This window comes from Halichondria panicea, chromosome 14, assembly GCF_963675165.1.
Source record: "Halichondria panicea chromosome 14, odHalPani1.1, whole genome shotgun sequence".
Taxonomy (NCBI): Eukaryota; Metazoa; Porifera; class Demospongiae; order Suberitida; family Halichondriidae; genus Halichondria; species Halichondria panicea.
Window position 1 is genome coordinate 5,314,579 of NC_087390.1, and position 20,203 is coordinate 5,334,781.

At 38.5% G+C, this 20,203-nt stretch overlaps 2 protein-coding genes across 5 annotated transcripts; one reads left to right on the plus strand and one right to left on the minus strand.

The window, feature by feature from the left end:
* Positions 1-1,441: 1,441 nt before the first annotated feature.
* On the minus strand, positions 1,442-5,418 carry LOC135347839 (uncharacterized). 4 transcript variants are annotated; one of them, XM_064545928.1, is made up of 10 exons: positions 5,197-5,418; positions 4,754-5,066; positions 4,461-4,654; positions 4,208-4,365; positions 3,821-4,111; positions 3,537-3,735; positions 3,108-3,446; positions 2,599-2,994; positions 2,279-2,483; positions 1,442-2,165 (listed from the first exon to the last, which is right to left on the minus strand). In XM_064545928.1, the coding sequence occupies exons 2-10, from the start codon at positions 4,983-4,985 to the stop codon at positions 1,609-1,611; spliced, it is 2,571 nt and encodes an 856-aa protein (XP_064401998.1). In that variant the 5' UTR covers positions 4,986-5,066; positions 5,197-5,418; the 3' UTR covers positions 1,442-1,608. The 4 variants fall into 4 exon arrangements, with proteins under 4 accessions (XP_064401998.1, XP_064402000.1, XP_064401999.1 ...); XM_064545930.1 differs by having other exon boundaries at positions 4,461-4,648; positions 4,754-5,418; XM_064545929.1 differs by having other exon boundaries at positions 2,599-2,991; positions 4,754-5,418.
* Positions 5,419-15,685: 10,267 nt separating this feature from the next.
* Positions 15,686-18,716, plus strand: LOC135347990 (uncharacterized). Its single transcript, XM_064546170.1, has 4 exons — positions 15,686-15,839; positions 15,893-16,033; positions 16,979-17,132; positions 18,507-18,716. Exons 1-4 carry the CDS (start codon positions 15,824-15,826, stop codon positions 18,577-18,579), a joined length of 384 nt encoding a protein of 127 aa, XP_064402240.1. The 5' UTR covers positions 15,686-15,823; the 3' UTR covers positions 18,580-18,716.
* Positions 18,717-20,203: the final 1,487 nt, after the last annotated feature.

A 20,203-nucleotide genomic window follows, 5' to 3' on the forward strand; every position in this document is an offset into this window, starting at 1 on the left:
TTTATTACCCTTGCTCTGACCCATGCATGTATATATCACACAGGAATTACACACAGTGCAAACTTATTATGCTTCTCTCCTTGAATATTGAAGATTATTTTTCTGTGCATAGACAAAATAATGATAGGCCCTGATAAATTATCCTTTTTTCACCCATTATTCTATTCTTGTGCTTATATTGTTCTCGGATTATTCTCATAAAAATCCCTACATAATAATTATAACTGAACAAAAACACAGCACACACAATTGACCCAAAACATAATATAGTGTTTTCTTGCTGCCTTGAACTGATCCATAATGTTCACCTTCATTTTTTGCCCTGAGAACTTCATTATGCAAAACTTCATGTAAGGATCTTTACCATAAGCAATAGTCTACAGGTCAGAGAGAGCAGATAGGAAGGTGGGGCTGGTTGCTGCAGCAGATATGGAGGTGGGGCTGGTTGCTGCAAAGACAGAGCTGGAGGTGTGGCTGGTTTGGAAGGAAGCAGGGAAGGATGTGGGCTGGGTCTCAGTAGTTCTAGAAACCATGTAATTGTAATAGGCGAACTCAAGAAAGCGTTCGGCACCGGAGGAGGCTCAGAATCCATTGTTTGTGTGTTCAAACAAGAAGGAGAGGGATGGGAAACGCTACGTAAATAGCATTGACGATCCGCGTTTCGGTCAATGTTTTCTTCTTTATTTCCTCCAATCCATGCTTTTAGCTAGTACTAGGCTATAAACTAGCTGCTGAGCTCCATGTATATGTATTAGCAATGGCTAGTGGAACAGTCACAACAAGGTAGCAGCAATAGTTAGTGAGACCCTCCAAGCAGTGAAAAGCAGCTTGGACAGGCAAATTTTTGAGAGGAGCTCTGTCTGTACCGTTGAGTATTCCAGTACAGTGACTGACATGATAGAGAATTATGGAAATGTAGCAAAGTTCTGTGAAATTACTGTGCCGATACGATGAACCAACTATCAATGAATACAAAGAGACATTTACATACATTCAATCATTGATGTAACTTTCTAAATGGGTGTCATAGGAATGAATGACTCCCCTAAATAATGACTCCCGGTCACTCCTACCTAGGCACCAGTGACTCCCGGTCACTCACGCCTAGGAATAAATGACTCCCCCGGTCACTGACTCCTAGTCACGAATGACTCCCCCCTGGAAAAAATGACTCCCCCGAAATTTATATATGAACACTGATCCATAGAGCTAAAGAGACTTCAGGGGCTATACTAAGTACATGCATCCTCAAAACCTGTCACAGTGTGACTATACAATCAAGCTCAAGACTGTTATCAGGACTGCATGCATGCTATCTGTGAGAGACCTGTTTAATACATAGTATGACTATAATTACAGCTGTTCCTTATATACTGTAAACTGGTTCAGTTTAGCTATTAGTACCTATAGTACTTATACTACATTGTACACTCTGTTCACATTTTCACACGTCTCACGGTCACTGTAAAGCAAAACTTATAATACAACAACATCCATCAAAATAACAAATAGATCTACAGTGCATGAAAAACAAACAAAACAACAGTGCAAATTAACAGTGTATAAACAAAAACAGCTAGTGGAAGATAACGAAATGCTAAAAAAATTCTATCTAGATCTACAAGTAGGACAAAACCAATCTCCAAGTGGAGATACTTTAATACGAACACATTTATAATGATACCACACAGTACATGTGTCGCACTGGACCATTTCATCATAACAGTCAGGGCGGAGACAAGGGCAGTATATCGTAATTACTATGCTGGAAAATCTTTCTGGTCTCTTGCGGCTACTAACATCTTTTGACTTTGGAAATCTTCTGAGTTTCTCATTTTCAAAGCAACGCACAAGATGTGGCCTCATTTTGTCTTCATTTAGGGTGATGGTATCCAGATTGTCTCCTTGCAATGCGTGGTATGCAGCGGCAATTGCAAACAAACCACAGTTGTTACTGCCACTGCTCTGCTGTTGAATGGAGGCCACAGATAGTAACAGCCCATTGTGCGCTATTAAAGGCTTATACATCTGTGCGATTTGCAGCTCAGCACTTGGCTCCAGGTCTTTCCCATATTGGAAGCAGCTATCAAAGAGGAAAAGTTCCCCCTTGATGAGTGCTGTCGCAATCCAGTGATGCCTCTCTGTTACAAAGAATATCTGCACGGCTGTATAGGATATATATGATATAATTATTATACGGTACGGCCAAGGATGAGGATGAGGTATAATTATACCAATACTATAATAATACTACTATTAATTTAAGTAGAAATTATACCTGTGGCTTCACTACTAGTGACTGCAGGAAAGGACATCTTCTGAACCAGAAGAGTAGAATAACAGCCTTCAATATTTGGAAATTGCATTCGCATCAGTTTGTGCGCAGCATACATATGACGGTCAGAAAGCATCCCGCTCTCAGCAAGAACTACATCCTTGTCTCCCGTCCTCAGGTCCAAATCCTTCACCCAGTAACTTGAATTCTGTCGAATGTGCACACAATAATTATAATGAACGGTTTATAGTGTGCATGCACATAATTATTAATAATAATTGTAATTAACGATAGCTCCTGTTAACAAGTATATAACTATATACCTTTCTTGTTACAGATTGAGTAGTCCTTTGCTTCTTCAAAGGTGGCTCCATAGAGGATGCAGTCTTAACCTGAGAGAAGGGGGCGTCTCGCTTGCGAGAGGAGTGAGCATCTGGCTTGTGAGAGGAGGGGACGTCTGGCTTGTGAGAGGAGGGAGCGGCTGGCTTGTGAGAGGAGGGGACGTCTGGCTTGTGAGAGGAGGGAGCGGCTGGCTTGTGAGAGGAGGGGACGTCTGGCTTGTGAGAGGAGGGGACGTCTGGCTTGTGAGAGGAGGGAGCGGCTGGCTTGTGAGAGGAGGGGACGTCTGGCTTGTGAGAGGAGGGAGCGGCTGGCTTGTGAGAGGAGGGGGCGTCTGGCTTGTGAGAAGAGGGAAAATCACAATTTTTTTCCCACAGCTTCTAAAAATGGAGTGTATAATTATAAAGAAACATGAAACATTAAATTAATATCGTAAAGAGAAATGTAATGTAATTATAATTAGCTTCAAAATCTAGAGACACATGCATTATACCTTGCTTGGGTCTTTCATAGGAGTACTCGTCAAAGAAGGGTTAAACTGATCGAGAGATTCATCGTGATGGTTGTCTGATAATTCGGAAGGATCCGAGAGAGAACTATGTTGATCAAAGATAGGTTTTTCGGAGTCTGAGCCATGGTAATGCTTTAACCGCTGTTGGTTAACAGCCTTTTTTAAGGTCTTTCCAGTCTTAGGGTTGGCAATCTTAAAGACTCCCTTGTCCAAGCACTCCACCACCGTGTATGGGCCTAACCACCGAGGCTTCAGCTTGTCTCCCTTCTTACATTCCCTGGCTGAATTCCTCAGCCAGACCAAAGTCCCAGTCTTAAACACCTATATAATTAGAAAAATGACATGGCTATGACATTAAACGAGTAATGAAAATAGCCATGCTACGCTCATACAATGATATAGCCTGCTCACCCTCTTGTCTGCATGCTTCCGATCATAGTACATCTTGTCCTTTTCTTGGGCATTGTCAATGTTCTTCTTGGCTTTGCTGTGGATATCATCCTTTAACTTTGTAACAGCTCGAGCATGGGTCATAATGGCACTAATGTCCCAGCTCTGCTCAAGTTCACCCTCGCTGCCTAACTCCAGTTGAATAGGGAGTACAGGTTTCCTGCATGTGGAATGTTATAACAATAATGCATGCATGCCAGATTATCATGTAATTATTATAATAATTATAATTATGAACAACTCACCGACAGAACATCAACTCGAAAGGTGAATACTTCGTTGCCTTTTGCTTACTCGTCCTATAAGCAAAGAGAATAGCGGGCAAGTGGTAGTCCCAGTCGGTCTGTGAGTCATTCACATATTTGAGTAGTGCTGTTTGAAGTGTTTGATTGAAACGTTCAGTTAGCCCGTTGGTTTGTGGGTGGTAAGCTGAAGTGACCCTGTGCTCTGTTCCAGTGAATCGAAAAAGCTCTGTGTTGACCTGATTAACAAACTCACGGCCTTGGTCCGATATCAGCACCTCACAAAACCCAAACCTGCGTGCATGTATAACCATAATCATTAAATACGTGTTATTATAATTATGTGTAGAGATGCATGTGATTACAATTTCACACACATGCATAGCTTACCGACAAAACAAGTTGTACAGGAACATTGCCACTCCAAATGCAGTTTTGTCAGGGAGTGGGGCTGCTTCAGCCCATTTGCTAAAATAATCGACCAATGTTACCACATATTTGCTGCCATTGGGTGTAATCGGCAAAGGTCCTATCAAGTCTATGCCAACCTATAAAGTGAATTACATAATTATAATTAATATATGATTGTGCTCAAAACAAATAATTATTATGCAATGCCATAAAAATTATAGTGTACATATACCTGATGCCAGACTTTGGGTTGTACAGATATCGGATGGAGTTTGGCATTTGTGTTTACAAATGCTGGGTTCATTCTCTGGCACTGGCTGCAGTTCTTTACATACTCTCGAATCTCCTCCACCATCGACTTCCAGTAGAATCTAGAACATATCTTGTCTATAGTTCTATCTCTTCCAAAGTGGCCACCAGCTGTTCCTGCATGCATGCGTATAATAGATTACAAGCATACATAATTACATACATGCTCTATTACCTACTATTATCATTTTACCAAAGCCATAATAATTATTATACCTGCATGGCAATCTTCGAGGATTCTTGATTTCTCCTCATTGCTGCGCACACATATCCTCCAGTCAGCTGCATCAGCAGCTTTGGTGTGCTTCTTGTAATATAGGCTACCATTTTCAAACTTAAAGTTCTGCCTGCATTTTCTTCTAAAGTTTGCCTTCTCTGTTTTGCTGTTAATAGTAGGAGGGTATTCTCCTTTTCGTAAATAGTTTTCAATCTCTTGTAAATTCTCCATTTCTTGCTGCCTTCTTCAAATGACATGACTGTGAACGATCACTGGTTTTATACCATAGATCTAGCTGTCACTTGCTGTCAACTACAGGATAGAACAATTAACCTTGCAACTCTGCTCTTCACACATTTATAGGTCTACATTCCAGCTGTCACTTGCTGTCTACTACAGGATGAACACTTGCTTCATTGCTACCTTGCATGCTACTACTAACCTTGCTCTTCATCCTGCATGGCTCTTCATTCTCTACTATATGTCTATGAGGAGTGCATGAATGTACTCTTGCTACTATATACTTACATTGATGGCAACATTGGCGGAACAAACATGCGCATAGGGGAGTCATTTATTCCTGGGGGAGTCACCCACACCTTAGGCAGGAATGACCGGGGAGTCACTCCCACCGGGGAGTCATTCATTCCTCTGACATGGGTACACAAAAAGTCTGCTTTTAAAAACCAGCTTACTAAGACAAAAATGAACATTACTTACCAACCTAAAGCCAAGTGGCTTTGATTTTACTTGCATACAATGCCCAGCTACTTAAGAAATAGGGAATCATTAATATTTTGGGCTGTAGTCACAGCCTCTCCTTGTAGAAGGTACACAGAGCCACTAGATAGAGCCGAAACGATAATACAACACTCAAAAAACTGCCTTTGAAAGTTTTCAAGCTCTTGGTGAGATACACAATGTTTCTATATGATGCACAGTAGGTGTGGATGCTCAGCACAGTACTAAGAGTCCCAGTGGAGAGCTGTGAATGATAGTAATAACATTTCCCGCTGGGTTGGCGAGGTGTCTAGAGCCGAAACGCGAATCAACCTTTTGGCATTACACAGAAGTGATTGTGCGCACGTGCTCCGTTTCCCATCCCTCTCCTTCTTATATCTATGGTCCAAACCATTGTTGTGTCAGGCATATGAGCGTTGTTGCTATGATCTAAAATGCTTAGACACTGTTATTTATAGGATTAATTTATGATTAAATTTAACATCCCTCTGTAATTCAATTGTGATGGGTGTTTTACTGCATGGCTTATATGATACATGATCTACATGCATGCATAAAGTAATTATAAAGAATGCTATCAGGGGTCCTATAATTATAACTGCGGCAATTATAAGTTTAAACCAAAAATATTCATACATTATTACAGTGCAAACTTATAATGCAATTGATTAAGAATATCTGTAGCTGGTTAGGCTTCTGTGGTTTAAGCTATCACATGTAGGTGTCCTATCCTATGCATGACTGAGCCCCTTAGTTAAACCACAGAATGATGTATTAGCATAATGCCTGAGTACAAGTTCATGTGTCATTGGGCTTATGTCTTTGGGCTTATGTCTGACCATGCTACAATTTTCTCTTGATTCATGTTTTTGCTATTTATACGTAGAAAGGATCAGTATGGCAACATCGTTTCCATGGTTACTGCATGCGTTATGTACTGTGACCATTTAGAATGTAGCCTCTAATCACACACGTACGCTTCAGTTGCAACAACAAACTCACTATCAAAGCCAAACACACTACGTACAGCGCAAGTAACTTGAAAACTTTATACTTATAGTAAATGTATATAATTATATTGCAGCTGTGTTGCACAATGTGGCACAGTTAGTCTGTCAGCCAGCCTTTGTCACATAATTATATCACAATTACGCAGTTATAATAATACACACTTTTACGGAAGCCTGTACAGGCCATTTGCTTCTATTCTAAAATTCCACTCTGAACTTCCATTCATGGAGTGCACATATAATTTTATAGTCTCAGTCTAGCCATTCAATTATGGTCAAGAGTAGATAAGAGTATACTCTTAGACTATCTTCAGTGTTCTCCTATAACTGTCCAGTGGTGTATATAGAACCAGGCCCCACTTTATTTAACACTATACATGCTTGCTTTTTACCCAAGCCAAAGAATCAAGCTTTTAATTGTATGCAAGTACACCAATAAATCTCAGAGCAGGCAAAATTAATATCTTTTTTAGGCCCCTGCAGGTGCACTTGTGTGTGCACATGAGTATATCAGTTCCCTTTCTAAAGCCCTTTCTACTATCCATGCATGCTCTCTGCTGTCAATATGTTCGCATTTCAAATTTTCTAGCTATCTTCTAGTCTGTGTGATATTTCTAGTCTGTGCATGTGATATGAGATAGACACCTCTGGTATACAGCTGTTTGCATAGACCTTACAAAATACTAAATATTTCACTGCCATTACCACAAAACCACCATACAATGTTGCTATGCAAACAAAATAATAACTACATGTACATGTACTAAATAAGGAGTGAGCAATAATGGCTTCTAGAACTATAGACTATGAAAACTCATTCTAGAACCAGTGAGGATTTGAAGTGAAAAATGATCTACCACCTGTAGATGGCTGACTCACTCACTGCGGCATACGGTTTTGACCAACAAGTATTAACATATTCCTCGTATAAGCAGCAGGCCTCTCCAAAACAATATTTTGTGATCTGTCAGTGTTTGAGGTCCTTTACAGTACTTCGTACTATAACAGTTTCTTCAGCCTGAAACTTCTCCCACTGCTTTCCATACATGCAGTGGACAGATTAGTAGGTATATATTATTATCTGCTGGTATGCAAGTCCCAGCCCATTCTATTTAATATCCTCACCATAATTTGTATGTGAGTTTCAATATCACCAAGAGTAGATAAGAGCATCTACTATTGATACAACCTTTATAGCGTCTAATTTTTTCACAGATTTAATAGCCATTTTTGTGAAAATAAAGAAGTATTTTGCAAGGTCTATGCAAACAGCTGTACATGTACCACAATAGCCAATCTTCAAAGAGAGAAGCATTATAAGTTTACACTGTGAGTAATTTCTGAGGGATGTTACCATAGCTATACCCTCTGTATTCACAGGAATTACACACAGTGCAAACTTATAATGCATTTAGGCTTCTGTGGTTAAAGAATGCTTTCACAGGTGTCCTATATGACTGAGCTTAAGTTAATAAACCACAGAATGATGTATCTATATTATAGCAAGAGTGTATGAGAAGAGTGTCGAACTACCATGCCTCTTAGACTACACAAAACTGTGCACACGCAAAGTAACATGACTCATGCACACGTGATGAAGTATTGTAGTAATCTTATAAGTATATAATGTTAACCGGGACGTTTTTAGGGGTACTCAGGCATTATGCTAATATATCATTCTGTGGTTTAACTAAGGGGCTCAGTCATGCATAGGATAGGACACCTGCATGTGATAGCTTTATTTAACCACAGAAGCCTAAATGGCTACAGATAATCTTAAGTTTGCACTGTGTGTGTGAATTTTTTGGGTTTAACAGTCATAATTATAGGACCCCTAATAGCATTCTTTATAACTACTTTATGCATGCATGTAGATCATGTATCAATGCATGTAAGTAATTATTGACCGTGATAAACCATGCAGTAAAAACACCCATCAGAATTAAATTACAGAGGAATGTTAAATCATAAGCTCAGTTATATAGCTATAGGACACAGAGCATCACCTGTGATAGCATTTTTTATATAGGCCCTACATGATAAATTATATTAGCATAATTAGGAATCATATAGACAATGTCTAATTTTGGTAAAGATCCTTACATAAAGTTTTGCATAACGACGTTCTCAGGGCAAAAAATGAAGGTGAATATTATGGATCAGTTCAACGCAACAAGAAAACACTGAGAATATAATATGTCTTGGGTCAGTTGCATTTGTGTGCTGTGTTTTTGTTCAGTTATAATTATTATGTAGGGATTTTTATGTTGAGAACAATAGGCACATTAATTTTTTCAAGAATTAAATGGTGAAAAAAAGGATAATTTATCAGGGTCTGTTGTCCATGCACAGAAAAGTATTCAAGGAGAGAAGTATAATAAGTTTGCACTGTGTGTAATTCCTGTGAGATATAATTATATAGGCAGGGGTGCATGGGTCAGAGCAATTCCTGTGATATATACATGCATGGGTCAGAGCAAGGGTAATAAACCATAGGATGATCAACCCGACCATTGTCTAGGATTTTTGTCCTATCAGTGTGCAATGAACAGCTCCATGAGCTACGACTAGCTAGAATCAGATGTCATTGTTCAATTACCACACCCCTAAAAACATCATGCATGGTATTTACTATATAATTTTGACAATACTTCATCACTGTGAGTCATGTTACTTTGCATGTGTACAGTTTTTGTGTAGAAGTATCAGTAGTTGACACTATTCTCTTATGCACTCTTACCATACAGATACATCATTCTGTGGTTTACTCAGTCATGCATGCATAGGACACCTGTGAAAGCATTCTTTAACCACAGAAGCCTAAATGGCTAGACATAATTCTAAAGAGATAAGCATTATAATTAAGTTTGCACTGCATGTGTGTAATTCCTGTGAATACAGAGGGATATAGCTATGGTAACTTCCCTCAGGAATTACTCCCAGTGCAAACTTATAATGCTTCTCTCTTTGAAGATTGAAGATTATCTATTATGGTACATGTAGCTACAGCTGTTTGCATAAACCTTGCAAAATACTCACTGCATTCACAAAACCACAAAACCACCATACATACACTGTTGCTATACAAAGAACATGACAATGTAGTCCTGAGCAATAATGGCTTCTAGAACTTATATAAGGGGAGTACTTCTTTATTTGCACAAAAATGGCTATTAAAACTGTGAAAAAATTAGACCCTCAAAAAATACTGAACTTGTACTCAGGCATTATGCTAATACATCATTCTGTGGTTTAACTAAGGGGCTTAGTCATGCATATGATAGGACACCTGCATGTCTTTAATTTAAGTTTGCACTGTATGTTTGGTTTAAACTTGCCACAGTCATAATTATAGGACCCCTGATAGCATTCTTTATAACTACTTTATGCATGCATGTATAGATCATGTATCAATGCATGTAATTATTGACATAAGCCATGCAGTAAAAACACCCATCAGAATTGAATTACAGAGGAATGTTAAATCAATTTAAGCTCAGTTATATAGCTATAGGACACAGAGGGTCATCTGTGATAGCTTATAATTATTCAGTAGCATAATTATTAGGAATCATAACGATGTGTCCAATTTTGGGTAAAGATCCTTACATAAAGTTTTGCATAACAACGTTCTCAGGACAAAAAATGGCTAAAGGTGAACATCATATATCAGTTCAAGGCAGCAAAATAACACTGAGAATATAATATGTCTTGGGTCAGTTGTGTGTGCTGTGTTTTTGTTCAGTTACAATTATTATGTAGGGAAATAATCCGTACTAGGCACATTTTTCAAGAATGAATAATGGGTGAAAAAAAGGATAATTTATCAGGGCCTATTTTCCATGCACAGAAAAGTATTCAAGGAGAGAAGTATAATAAGTTTGCACTGTGTGTAATTCCTGTGAGATATAAGGCAGGGGTGCATGGGTCAGAGCAATTCCTGTGATATATACATGCATGGGTCAGAGCAAGGGTAATAAACCATAGGATGATCAACCCGACCATTGTCTAGGATTTTTGTCCTATCAGTGTGCAATGAACAGCTCCATGAGCTACGACTAGCTAGAATCAGATGTCATTGTTCAATTACCACACCCCTAAAAACATCATGCATGGTATTTACTATATAATTTTGACAATACTTCATCACTGTGAGTCATGTTACTTTGCATGTGTACAGTTTTTGTGTAGAAGTATCAGTAGTTGACACTCTTCTCTTATGCACTCTTACCTTACAGATACATCATTCTGTGGTTTACTCAGTCATGCATGCATAGGACACCTGTGAAAGCATTCTTTAACCACAGAAGCCTAAATGGCTAGACATAATTCTATAGAGATAGGCATTATAATTAAGTTTGCACTGCATGTGTGTAATTCCTGTGAATACAGAGGGATATAGCTATGGTAACTTCCCTCAGGAATTACTCCCAGTGCAAACTTATAATGCTTCTCTCTTTGAAGATTGAAGATTATCTATTATGGTACATGTAGCTACAGCTGTTTGCATAAACCTTGCAAAATACTCACTGCATTCACAAAACCACAAAACCACCATACATACACTGTTGCTATACAAAGAACATGACAATGTAGTCCTGAGCAATAATGGCTTCTAGAACTTATATAAGGGAGTGCTTCTTTATTTGCACAAAAATGGCTATTAAAACTGTGAAAAAATTAGACCCTCAAAAAATATTGAACTTGTACTCAGGCATTAATTATGCTAATACATCATTCTGTGGTTTAACTAAGGGCCGGGCTTAGTCATGCATATGATAGAACACCTGCAATGTCTTTAATTTAAGTTTGCACTGTATGTTTGGTTTAAACTTGCCACAGTCATAATTATAGGACCCCTGATAGCATTCTTTATAACTACTTTATGCATGCATGTATAGATCATGTATCAATGCGTGTAATTATTGACATAAGCCATGCAGTAAAAACACCCATCAGAATTGAATTACAGAGGAATGTTAAATCAATTTAAGCTCAGTTATATAGCTATAGGACACAGAGGGTCATCTGTGATAGCTTATAATTATTCAGTAGCAATTAGGAATCATAACGATGTGTCCAATTTTGGGTAAAGATCCTTACATAAAGTTTTGCATAACAACGTTCTCAGGACAAAAAATGGCTAAAGGTGAACATCATAATTATATCAGTTCAAGGCAGACTGAGAATATAATATGTCTTGGGTCAGTTGTGTGTGCTGTGTTTTTGTTCAGTTATAATTATTATGTAGGGAAATAATCCGTACTAAGCACATTTTTCAAGAATGAATAATGGGTGAAAAAAAGGATAATTTATCAGGGCCTATTTTCCATGCACAGAAAAGTATTCAAGGAGAGAAGTATAATAAGTTTGCACTGTGTGTAATTCCTGTGAGATATAATTATATAGGCAGGGGTGCATGGGTCAGAGCAATTCCTGTGATATATACATGCATGGGTCAGAGTTGAGGGTAATAAACCATAGGATAATCAACCCGACCATTGTCTAGGATTTTTGTGAAGAGGATCGAGATCGTCTCCTATCAGTGTGCAATGAGCAGCTCTATGAGCTCTGAACATTGAACGGGAACGACTAGCTAGAATCTGATGTCATTGTTCAATTACCACACTCCTATAAAAACATCACGGTTAATATTTACTATATAATTATGAGCATACTTCATCACGTGTGAGTCATGTTACTTTGCGTGTGCACAGTTTTTGTGTAGAGGTATCGGTAGTTGACACTCTTCTCTTAAATTCTTATGCACTCTTACCATAATAATTATAGATACATCATTCTGTGGTTTATTAATTTAAGCTCAGTCATAGGACACCTGCATGTGAAAGCATTCTTACTGAACCCAGAACCCTAAATGGCTAAAGATACTCTAAAAGAGAGAAGCATTAATTATAAGTTTGCACTGTGTGTAATTACAGAGGGATAGCTATGGTAATATCCCTCAGGAATTACTCCCAGTGAAAACTTATAATGCTTGATTCTCTCCTTGAAAATTGAAGATGCCATATAGATACATCTTTCTGTGGTTAATTAACTAAACTTCTCTCTTTGAAGATTGAAGATGCCATGCATCATTCTAACCATGCACAGTGACACTGTGACAGAAGCCTAAATGGCTAGAGATAATCTAAAAGAGAGAAGCATTATAAGTTTGCGCTGTGTGTAATTCCTGCATGTGAATACAGAGGGATAGCTATGGTAACATCCCTCAGGAATTACTCACAGTGCAAACTTATAATGCTTCTCAGATTGAAGATTTATCTATTATTGTACATGTACCTTTAATTGAAGAGAGAAGCATTTAAGTTTGCACTGTGTGTAATTCCTGAGGGATGTTACAATTCTGTGGTGTAGTATTTGCCACAGTATAGTCATTATCATAGGCACAGTGTTCAAGGAGGTTTGCATTGACAATGAGTGTGTAATTTCTTTTACTTAGCCTCATTCCTCATGAGTGAATCTATAATACATATAGCTAGGTAAACATCTATCAGATTGAATATACGTGCAGAGAGATGTTAAACCATAGAAGAGCCTGATATAATACATATTATTATTAACCTATAAGGTCATAACAAGAGTGCATAAGAAGAGAAGAGTGTTGAACTACTAATACTTCTACACAAACACTGTGCACAAAGTAACGTGACATCCTGTCAATTGCACGTAAGCAACTCGCATGCAATTAATGACGTTTGCGCATAATTACTCAACGCACAGAAGTTGGTAAAGAGTGCAAGTAAAGAGGATCAATTCGACTATTATTTCTATTTAGATGATTTTTGTGATGAGATCGTCTCCTATCAGTGTGCAGTGAGCAGCTTCATAAGCTCTGAATGCGAACAACTACCTAGAATTGTTCGATTACCACGCCCCTAAAAACATCATGGTTAACATTTACTAGGAGATTACTAGTAAATTTAAAATACTTTATCACGCGCGAGTCATGATACTTTGTGCACATGCAGTGTTTGTGTAGAAGTATCAGTAGTTGACACTCTTCTCACTCCTGTCAATTGCACATGCAGCGTCACCTGTGATGTACACTGAGTATTAGGCCCTAACCCCTATGCTCTATGAGTCACTTCTTGCTGCAAATGAATCTTGGAGCTTTGTTAACTGCTTCTTTAGCTCATACAAGCTTTGAAAAGGCTGTAGGAACAAGCTACAGCTATAGGTTTTCACGATTGTGCAAAATAATGCTATCTCAGCAATAATTTTCACTGTGTGTCTGGGAGGTTATTTTTCATTGCTAAAGCTTGTTGGGGACTAGAAAACTGCTCGTTGTACGGAGTAGAGAGGTGGTCGCTCCTGAGAGGTTGCTTTACATTGAAGTCATTGTAGTTTCAATCCGGACCTGAGCTCTTGGCCGTTGTATAGTGTGTGGTTGCTGTTTGGAGGTGGTCGTTAATGGAGGTTCCACTGTACATCATTCTATGGTTTATCAGACTATTTATCAGTCATTAAAACACCTGTGCATGAAAGCATTTTTTAACCACAGAAAAGCCTAAATAGCTAAAGTTTGCACTGTTGTGAATACAGCCTGAGATATGTTAATTAAACCATTAACTTGCCAACATGCACATGCATGCAACCACAGAGAAAATGGCCAAAGAGAAAATTATAAAAAATTGACAATGAGTGTGTGTAATTCCTTAGCCTCGATTCCAGGCTATAATTATAGTTATAACTACAGGGTTTTGCAAAATCTTTGAAATTGAGGGTGTAGAGCGTTCCTTATACAGTGCCTTCAGCTTTGAGAGTAACCACAATAGTGTGAGTAGTTGTACTTAAAATTAGAACATTTCTAAGAAATTGTGCTGATACCATTGTATAGGTGAATGAATAAGCGGCAGCATTATTCAAAAATATTTCCTCAAAAGTTGTTGTAGTGGGAAATCGTTTTAGGTGAAAATGGGGGTGATCGTAAAAAAAATATGTGTAACATCAAATATCTCCGTTCTGGACACATTTTTTGTATCAAAAGATAGAAAATTTATTAAGTGCAAAACAATTAGACCTTAGACGACAAATTTGCTTGAGTTCCATCGCTAAGCGAAAAGGCACCCAAAATACCCAGTACGTGTACTTATGTAAGCTATACGTAACCATGAATATGTTAGGTTAACTATTCAGAAATTTTGTGCCAAAGTTCCAAACCTTAGCCGAAAACGATTGGTCTTTTCCATCGCTAAGCGATTGTCCACTATAGAAAAATATTGCTGTTATATAAACCACCACATACCCACCACCTTTGGTTGCCATGGAAATCTTTTTGGGTATGTTTTAGATAATTTGTTCACCAACACAATGGTATCATCATATTTACTTAGAAATGTTCCAACCCCAAAATATTTACATTTATGCACCAATACGCACCAAATTGCGTTTATTTACCTCTAAGCAGAATGCACTGTGTGGATATCTAATGTTTACCACATTATGGTTGTCATAAACAATTGTGGTGAAATGCCTTAGGAAGCAAAATACAAAACAAAATGGCTTTAAAAACTGACCAAGGCATTATTTGGGATATAAGATGGAGAATAGTGCATCAGACAGAGCTGCTTGGATAAAACAAAGACTATAGTATTGCTGAGAATCTAGTTGATCCATTATTGACTAACAACTTTATGGTTGACCATAATCCATCATTGACCAACAACTTTATGGTTGACCACAGATAACCATAATTTTATAAAGAACGCTCAACGCAAAACGCTTTTTTGTGGATATCTATAAGTTATTGCTAAGATTCTGCAAAACCCTGTATATACATGTATAGTGCTAGCCTCGATCCCAGGCCGAGTTTTTGCTTTTATAACGGTTAGGCAAACAACTAGTTGTTCGCCTAACCGTTATAAAAGCGAAAACTCGGCCTGGGATCGAGGCTAGTATAGTGCATGTAAATATCTAATGCATGCATGTATAATTATTATACAAACACCCATCAGAATTGTCATTGAATAGAGAGGGATGTTAAACCTTTTGTATAGCTTATAGTCATAGGACACAGCGTCACCTGTGATAGCTATGAATTGAGACTCAGAGATAATTATTAAACTTTACAGGAAGTCAATATACTAGTCTCGCGGGCCAACAATCTGATACTACAATCTGATTGTGGAGTATGGCCCGCGAGACTAATAAGCAAATTATTGTTGATTCAGCAAAGCAAATGTTGAGAGTGGGCAATGCGCAGTAGTCTATTATATATTCTGCACTCTTTCTCATTCGGTCTACTGAATACTGATTATCTCTCTTCAACATATTTGCCTCTACCAGCTGTTATCTACCATGGGAGACCGAGAAGGTAAGACTTTAAGTGTTAATGTCACCTAATGAGATGTGTATTCACTGATGCAGACATGCTAGCCCAGATGAAGGTGCACAATGACAAGTTTATGGTAGCTTTTGCAAACAATGATCCTGATTCAATTGGACCACTCTACACCACTGACTGCAAAGTAATGCCTTCTGGGCAAGATGTCATTGAAGGAAGAGAAGGTGAATCTATTGACAGTTTCTGCATAATGCAGTTAGAACTAGGCCCTGATAAATTATGCTCGGAATAATTTTAGCATAATAGGTGTCTAAAGTGGGAATAATAGGCATCAATGTTTTAATAAAGATCATTACGATGTTTTCATGGCAAAAAAATGGCTGAAGGTAAATATTTAATCAGCCGCCCTTTTAGGAATGCCTAATTATGGATAAGTTCAATTTAGCGAGATAATTAACACGCTTGAGTCAGTTGTGTGTTGTGTTTATTTCTACGTCTTAATTTTGTTATGTCACACTTTTTGGGAAAAATCAGAGAATAATCGGATTTTTTATGAGAATAATAGGCATATTTTTCAAGAATTAAAGAACAGAATAATGGGTGAAAAAAAGCATAATTTATCAGGCAGGGCCTAGTTTTCTCAGGCTAAAATAGTAAGCGGATTGAGGCATTTGATAAATATTAATGATAATGATATTCATAAAATTTTAATTAAAAACAAACCCCCAACTTCCTCAATAAGCGGAAGTGCATAACTTAAACTAGTCATAATTATATTCATGACAAAAAACTATACAAATGTATCCTTTACTTTTCTTTTAGTGCCTCTAATTTGAGGTCACATGATATTTAACTTTTTTGTTGTAAAGCTGCCAATTTCCAAGCGCGAGGGCCTGAGAAACTACAAATTGACTTTTGCATGGCCTAACGGACACCTTTAATGTTTTGGCCTTTTAATACATGTACAGAGGTGGCCTTTGTTGAGGGGTTGTTTTGTACACAAACTGATCTGGGTCTGGCCGTTATATATAGGAGTTGGCCTTTATTCGGAGGTGCATGGCTGTTAACAGGGGTTCCATTCCACTGTATAATATAAAAATGGTTGCCAAAAATGCAGTGCAAGCATCTGGCTACAATATATCTTTATATAATATCTTTAATGGCTGCAGGTTGTGTTGGATACTTTGGCTCTCTGATGAAGGATTTGGGTGTGCGCAAGTGTGTTGTAATTGTTGATGAAGTCGGCCCCTGTGGGGAAACTGCATACGAGAGGACTCACTTCCAGATGTACAAGAGTGATGGATCTCAAGTTGTTGATGGAAAGTAAGAATGAAATGTTAATTACAATCGACTCCTGTATTTCTGTGAAACCTACCTATATTATTCTCGTAAATGTCCATAATTATAACTCCGTAAACTAGAGCACTAAAGTGCAAACCCTCGGCTGGTGACATGATTATAAAGAAACCAGAAGACTGATATAATGCAGTGCATATAGTAATGTTGTTATATCATCATCATGCATGACTTGCACAGCAACTCAGGAGCAATAAAGACTAGAGGCATGCTGAAACATTTGAGAACAGGTAGTAGATATATGCACTGTGGATTAGGATCACAGCAAAGAAGCCTGGAGTCTCAGAGAAGTATGGCTCCAGGTCCTGCATGGATCCCAGTCAGCTAAAGCAAGCTTTCTACTTTAGTGACCCTGTTCCATTGTTCCTGGTATATACAGCTTTCTACTTTAGTGACCCTGTTCCATTGTTTCTGGACCTGATACAGGATCACTTCAGTTATAAGTAACGCATGTGCAAGTTCTGTTCAAGCTACATTTTGCTCGCTTTTATTAGACAACGAAGCTTTAACATCGAAAGCTGCCACTATTAGAAGTACTGACTTGTTGTGTGGAGGCTACCCATGCTGTAAACGCAGTGCTAGAGCATCCAGGTAAGCAGACCCAGTCACAAGCTTCTTAGCTTTTGCTCGTTTTTATTTGACAACAAAGGTTTAACATGAAATTCTGCCACTATTAAAACTAATAACTTGTTGTATGAAGGCTATCCACATGCATGCTGTAAACGCAGTGCTGTGGCATCCAGGTGAGTAGATTCACCTGTCACAAACAAACCAAACAACTACTATAACCCGTGGCCGCCCACACGCCTCAGGTTAATAACACTGCCCACTTGTTTATGTCTGTATACTGAATTCCATATCCAGCCTCTGATACGAAGCCAGATGAGTACGTAACGGTGCATGCCTTCTTCTCTGTATACGCCCTTGGTATACCAGTGGCGTAGGAAGATTTTTTGCAAGGGGGGGCTCATAGTAGTCTGGCCACGCCCTCCCCAACTTCGTATTCTTGCAAAGACTGAAAGAGGCTGGAATTCGATACTAGGCTCATATCAATCATTATCTCTGTGGTAGATCTATCACTTTGCACTTTAGATTTTTGAAACCTAGCCCATCATTGAAATAATCACGTAATTTACAGTTTAATAGCTAGCTGGCTGCAGCCAGCATGCTGTAGCTAAGTAACTCAACAGTTCAAGCTAAACATTGCTCTCCAACAAGGGGGGCTCCAGCTCCTGGAGCCACCCCACTTCCTATGCCACTGTATACAACCCACAGTGATTGCCATGAATATAACAAAATAAACTATTATTGTTCTGCACCACTGCATACACTATTTTGTAGGTATGTTGTAATTTGGAAGAAGGTTGAAGGAAAATGGATGTACTACATTGACATCATGAACTCCAACAACTGATAAGCTACGTACTGTCAAGAGAATGTACAGTGTGTACTGTGGCTATACTGTATAGTGGCTATTATTAATGAAATTTGATCATACTTGTTCTCATGTTACATTACATAATTATATAGAAAATTTATTAATCAGTTAAACCATTAAACATGGTATGTTGTACAGTACAAGGCTCATGTATTGGCCTGACCACTTTTGTAGCTGGGTAGGTAATGGTCGTCATTCTTGAAATTGCATGATTCTGGTAATGCCATTACTAGCCTCGATCCCAGGCCGATCCGTCTCTAATTGAACGCTAGGTCGCCTCCTTGGCCTGGTATTGATTGTATCTGGGCGTGACCGGAAACTGGTAAGTATCAGCTATGTTATAGTTAGAACATGGGCATGAGGTATCTATGTGTTATAGTGTCCCAAAGCTCGAGGGCTTTAGCCCGAGGGATGAGGGACACTATAACCATAGATACCGAATGCACATGTTCTAACTGATTTAGATCCCAAAACCTATTGGCTACTAGAAATGCACTAGCTTAGCAACAGTCAACCTATAATAAACAGCCAACCTAGCAACTACATCATTATTCTTTTGAAAACTAATATCTAAAGTTGGCATCTCTGTGTCTCTACTAAATCTGTGGTCTCTATTGAAGTCAACCCTGTTCCTCCACCTCGGTTTGATGGACAAAATTATAGTCCTAGCTCCACCCACAAAACGGAAACATCCAGCTCCTCCCCCAGTTTTGCAGCAAACAAGCCCAGCACACTTCCCAAGAAACGAGCGGCTCGTACTACTCCTCACAAAGCAAAAGGAAGACACCTAAGCTATAATTTGCAACAAACAAGCCCAGCAAACGAGCGGCTCCTATACTACTCTTGAACAAAGCGAAAGGAACTTTAGGAAGAAGCCAAAGCTAGAATCCCAGCACTTCCATACATCCAGCTCCTCCCCCATGCAGCCTTGCAGCAAAAAAGCACAGCACACTGCCCAAAAAACGAGCGTCTCCTACTACTCTTGAACAAAGCCAAAAAAAGAAACTAGAGCTTTCTCTCTTTCATTCTAGTTCTGTTATTATTATTATTAGACAAAGCATCTAGCTACAATAATTTTTATGTTATTACATGTGTATCTTCTTGTAAATCACAATACAATGTACAATGTTGTAGTTTGTAGCCCAGAGCAATCTATAGTACCGGTACTATAGCTCATAGTTCCCTGCTAAACACACTCAAATGGGATCTAAAGTATAATATATAGAAGGTATGTTTTTCACAATTAAGGTCTTGTATGGTCGAGTTACCAAACAGCAAGATTGCTGTTATCAAAACCCATGCATGCATTGTATAGATCTATGATTGTGACTCTTAGTTCGGAGAGCTCGAGGTTCGTACACACTTATACTGAACCCTTTCAGTAAATTAATGTATACATGAACAACTCAATAGAGCTTAGTTAGATGGACAGGTTCGCACAAAGATGTTTTGTACATGTACCATGCAGTATGCATAATTACAAACTGTCTATTCTTATGGCTACCAACTGGTCAACTGGTGACGTGGCACTTTATGCATTTAGCCAATGATTGTAAAACAAGCTGTGTACGTGCTTGTGTACGAGATCAGTGTAATTGGA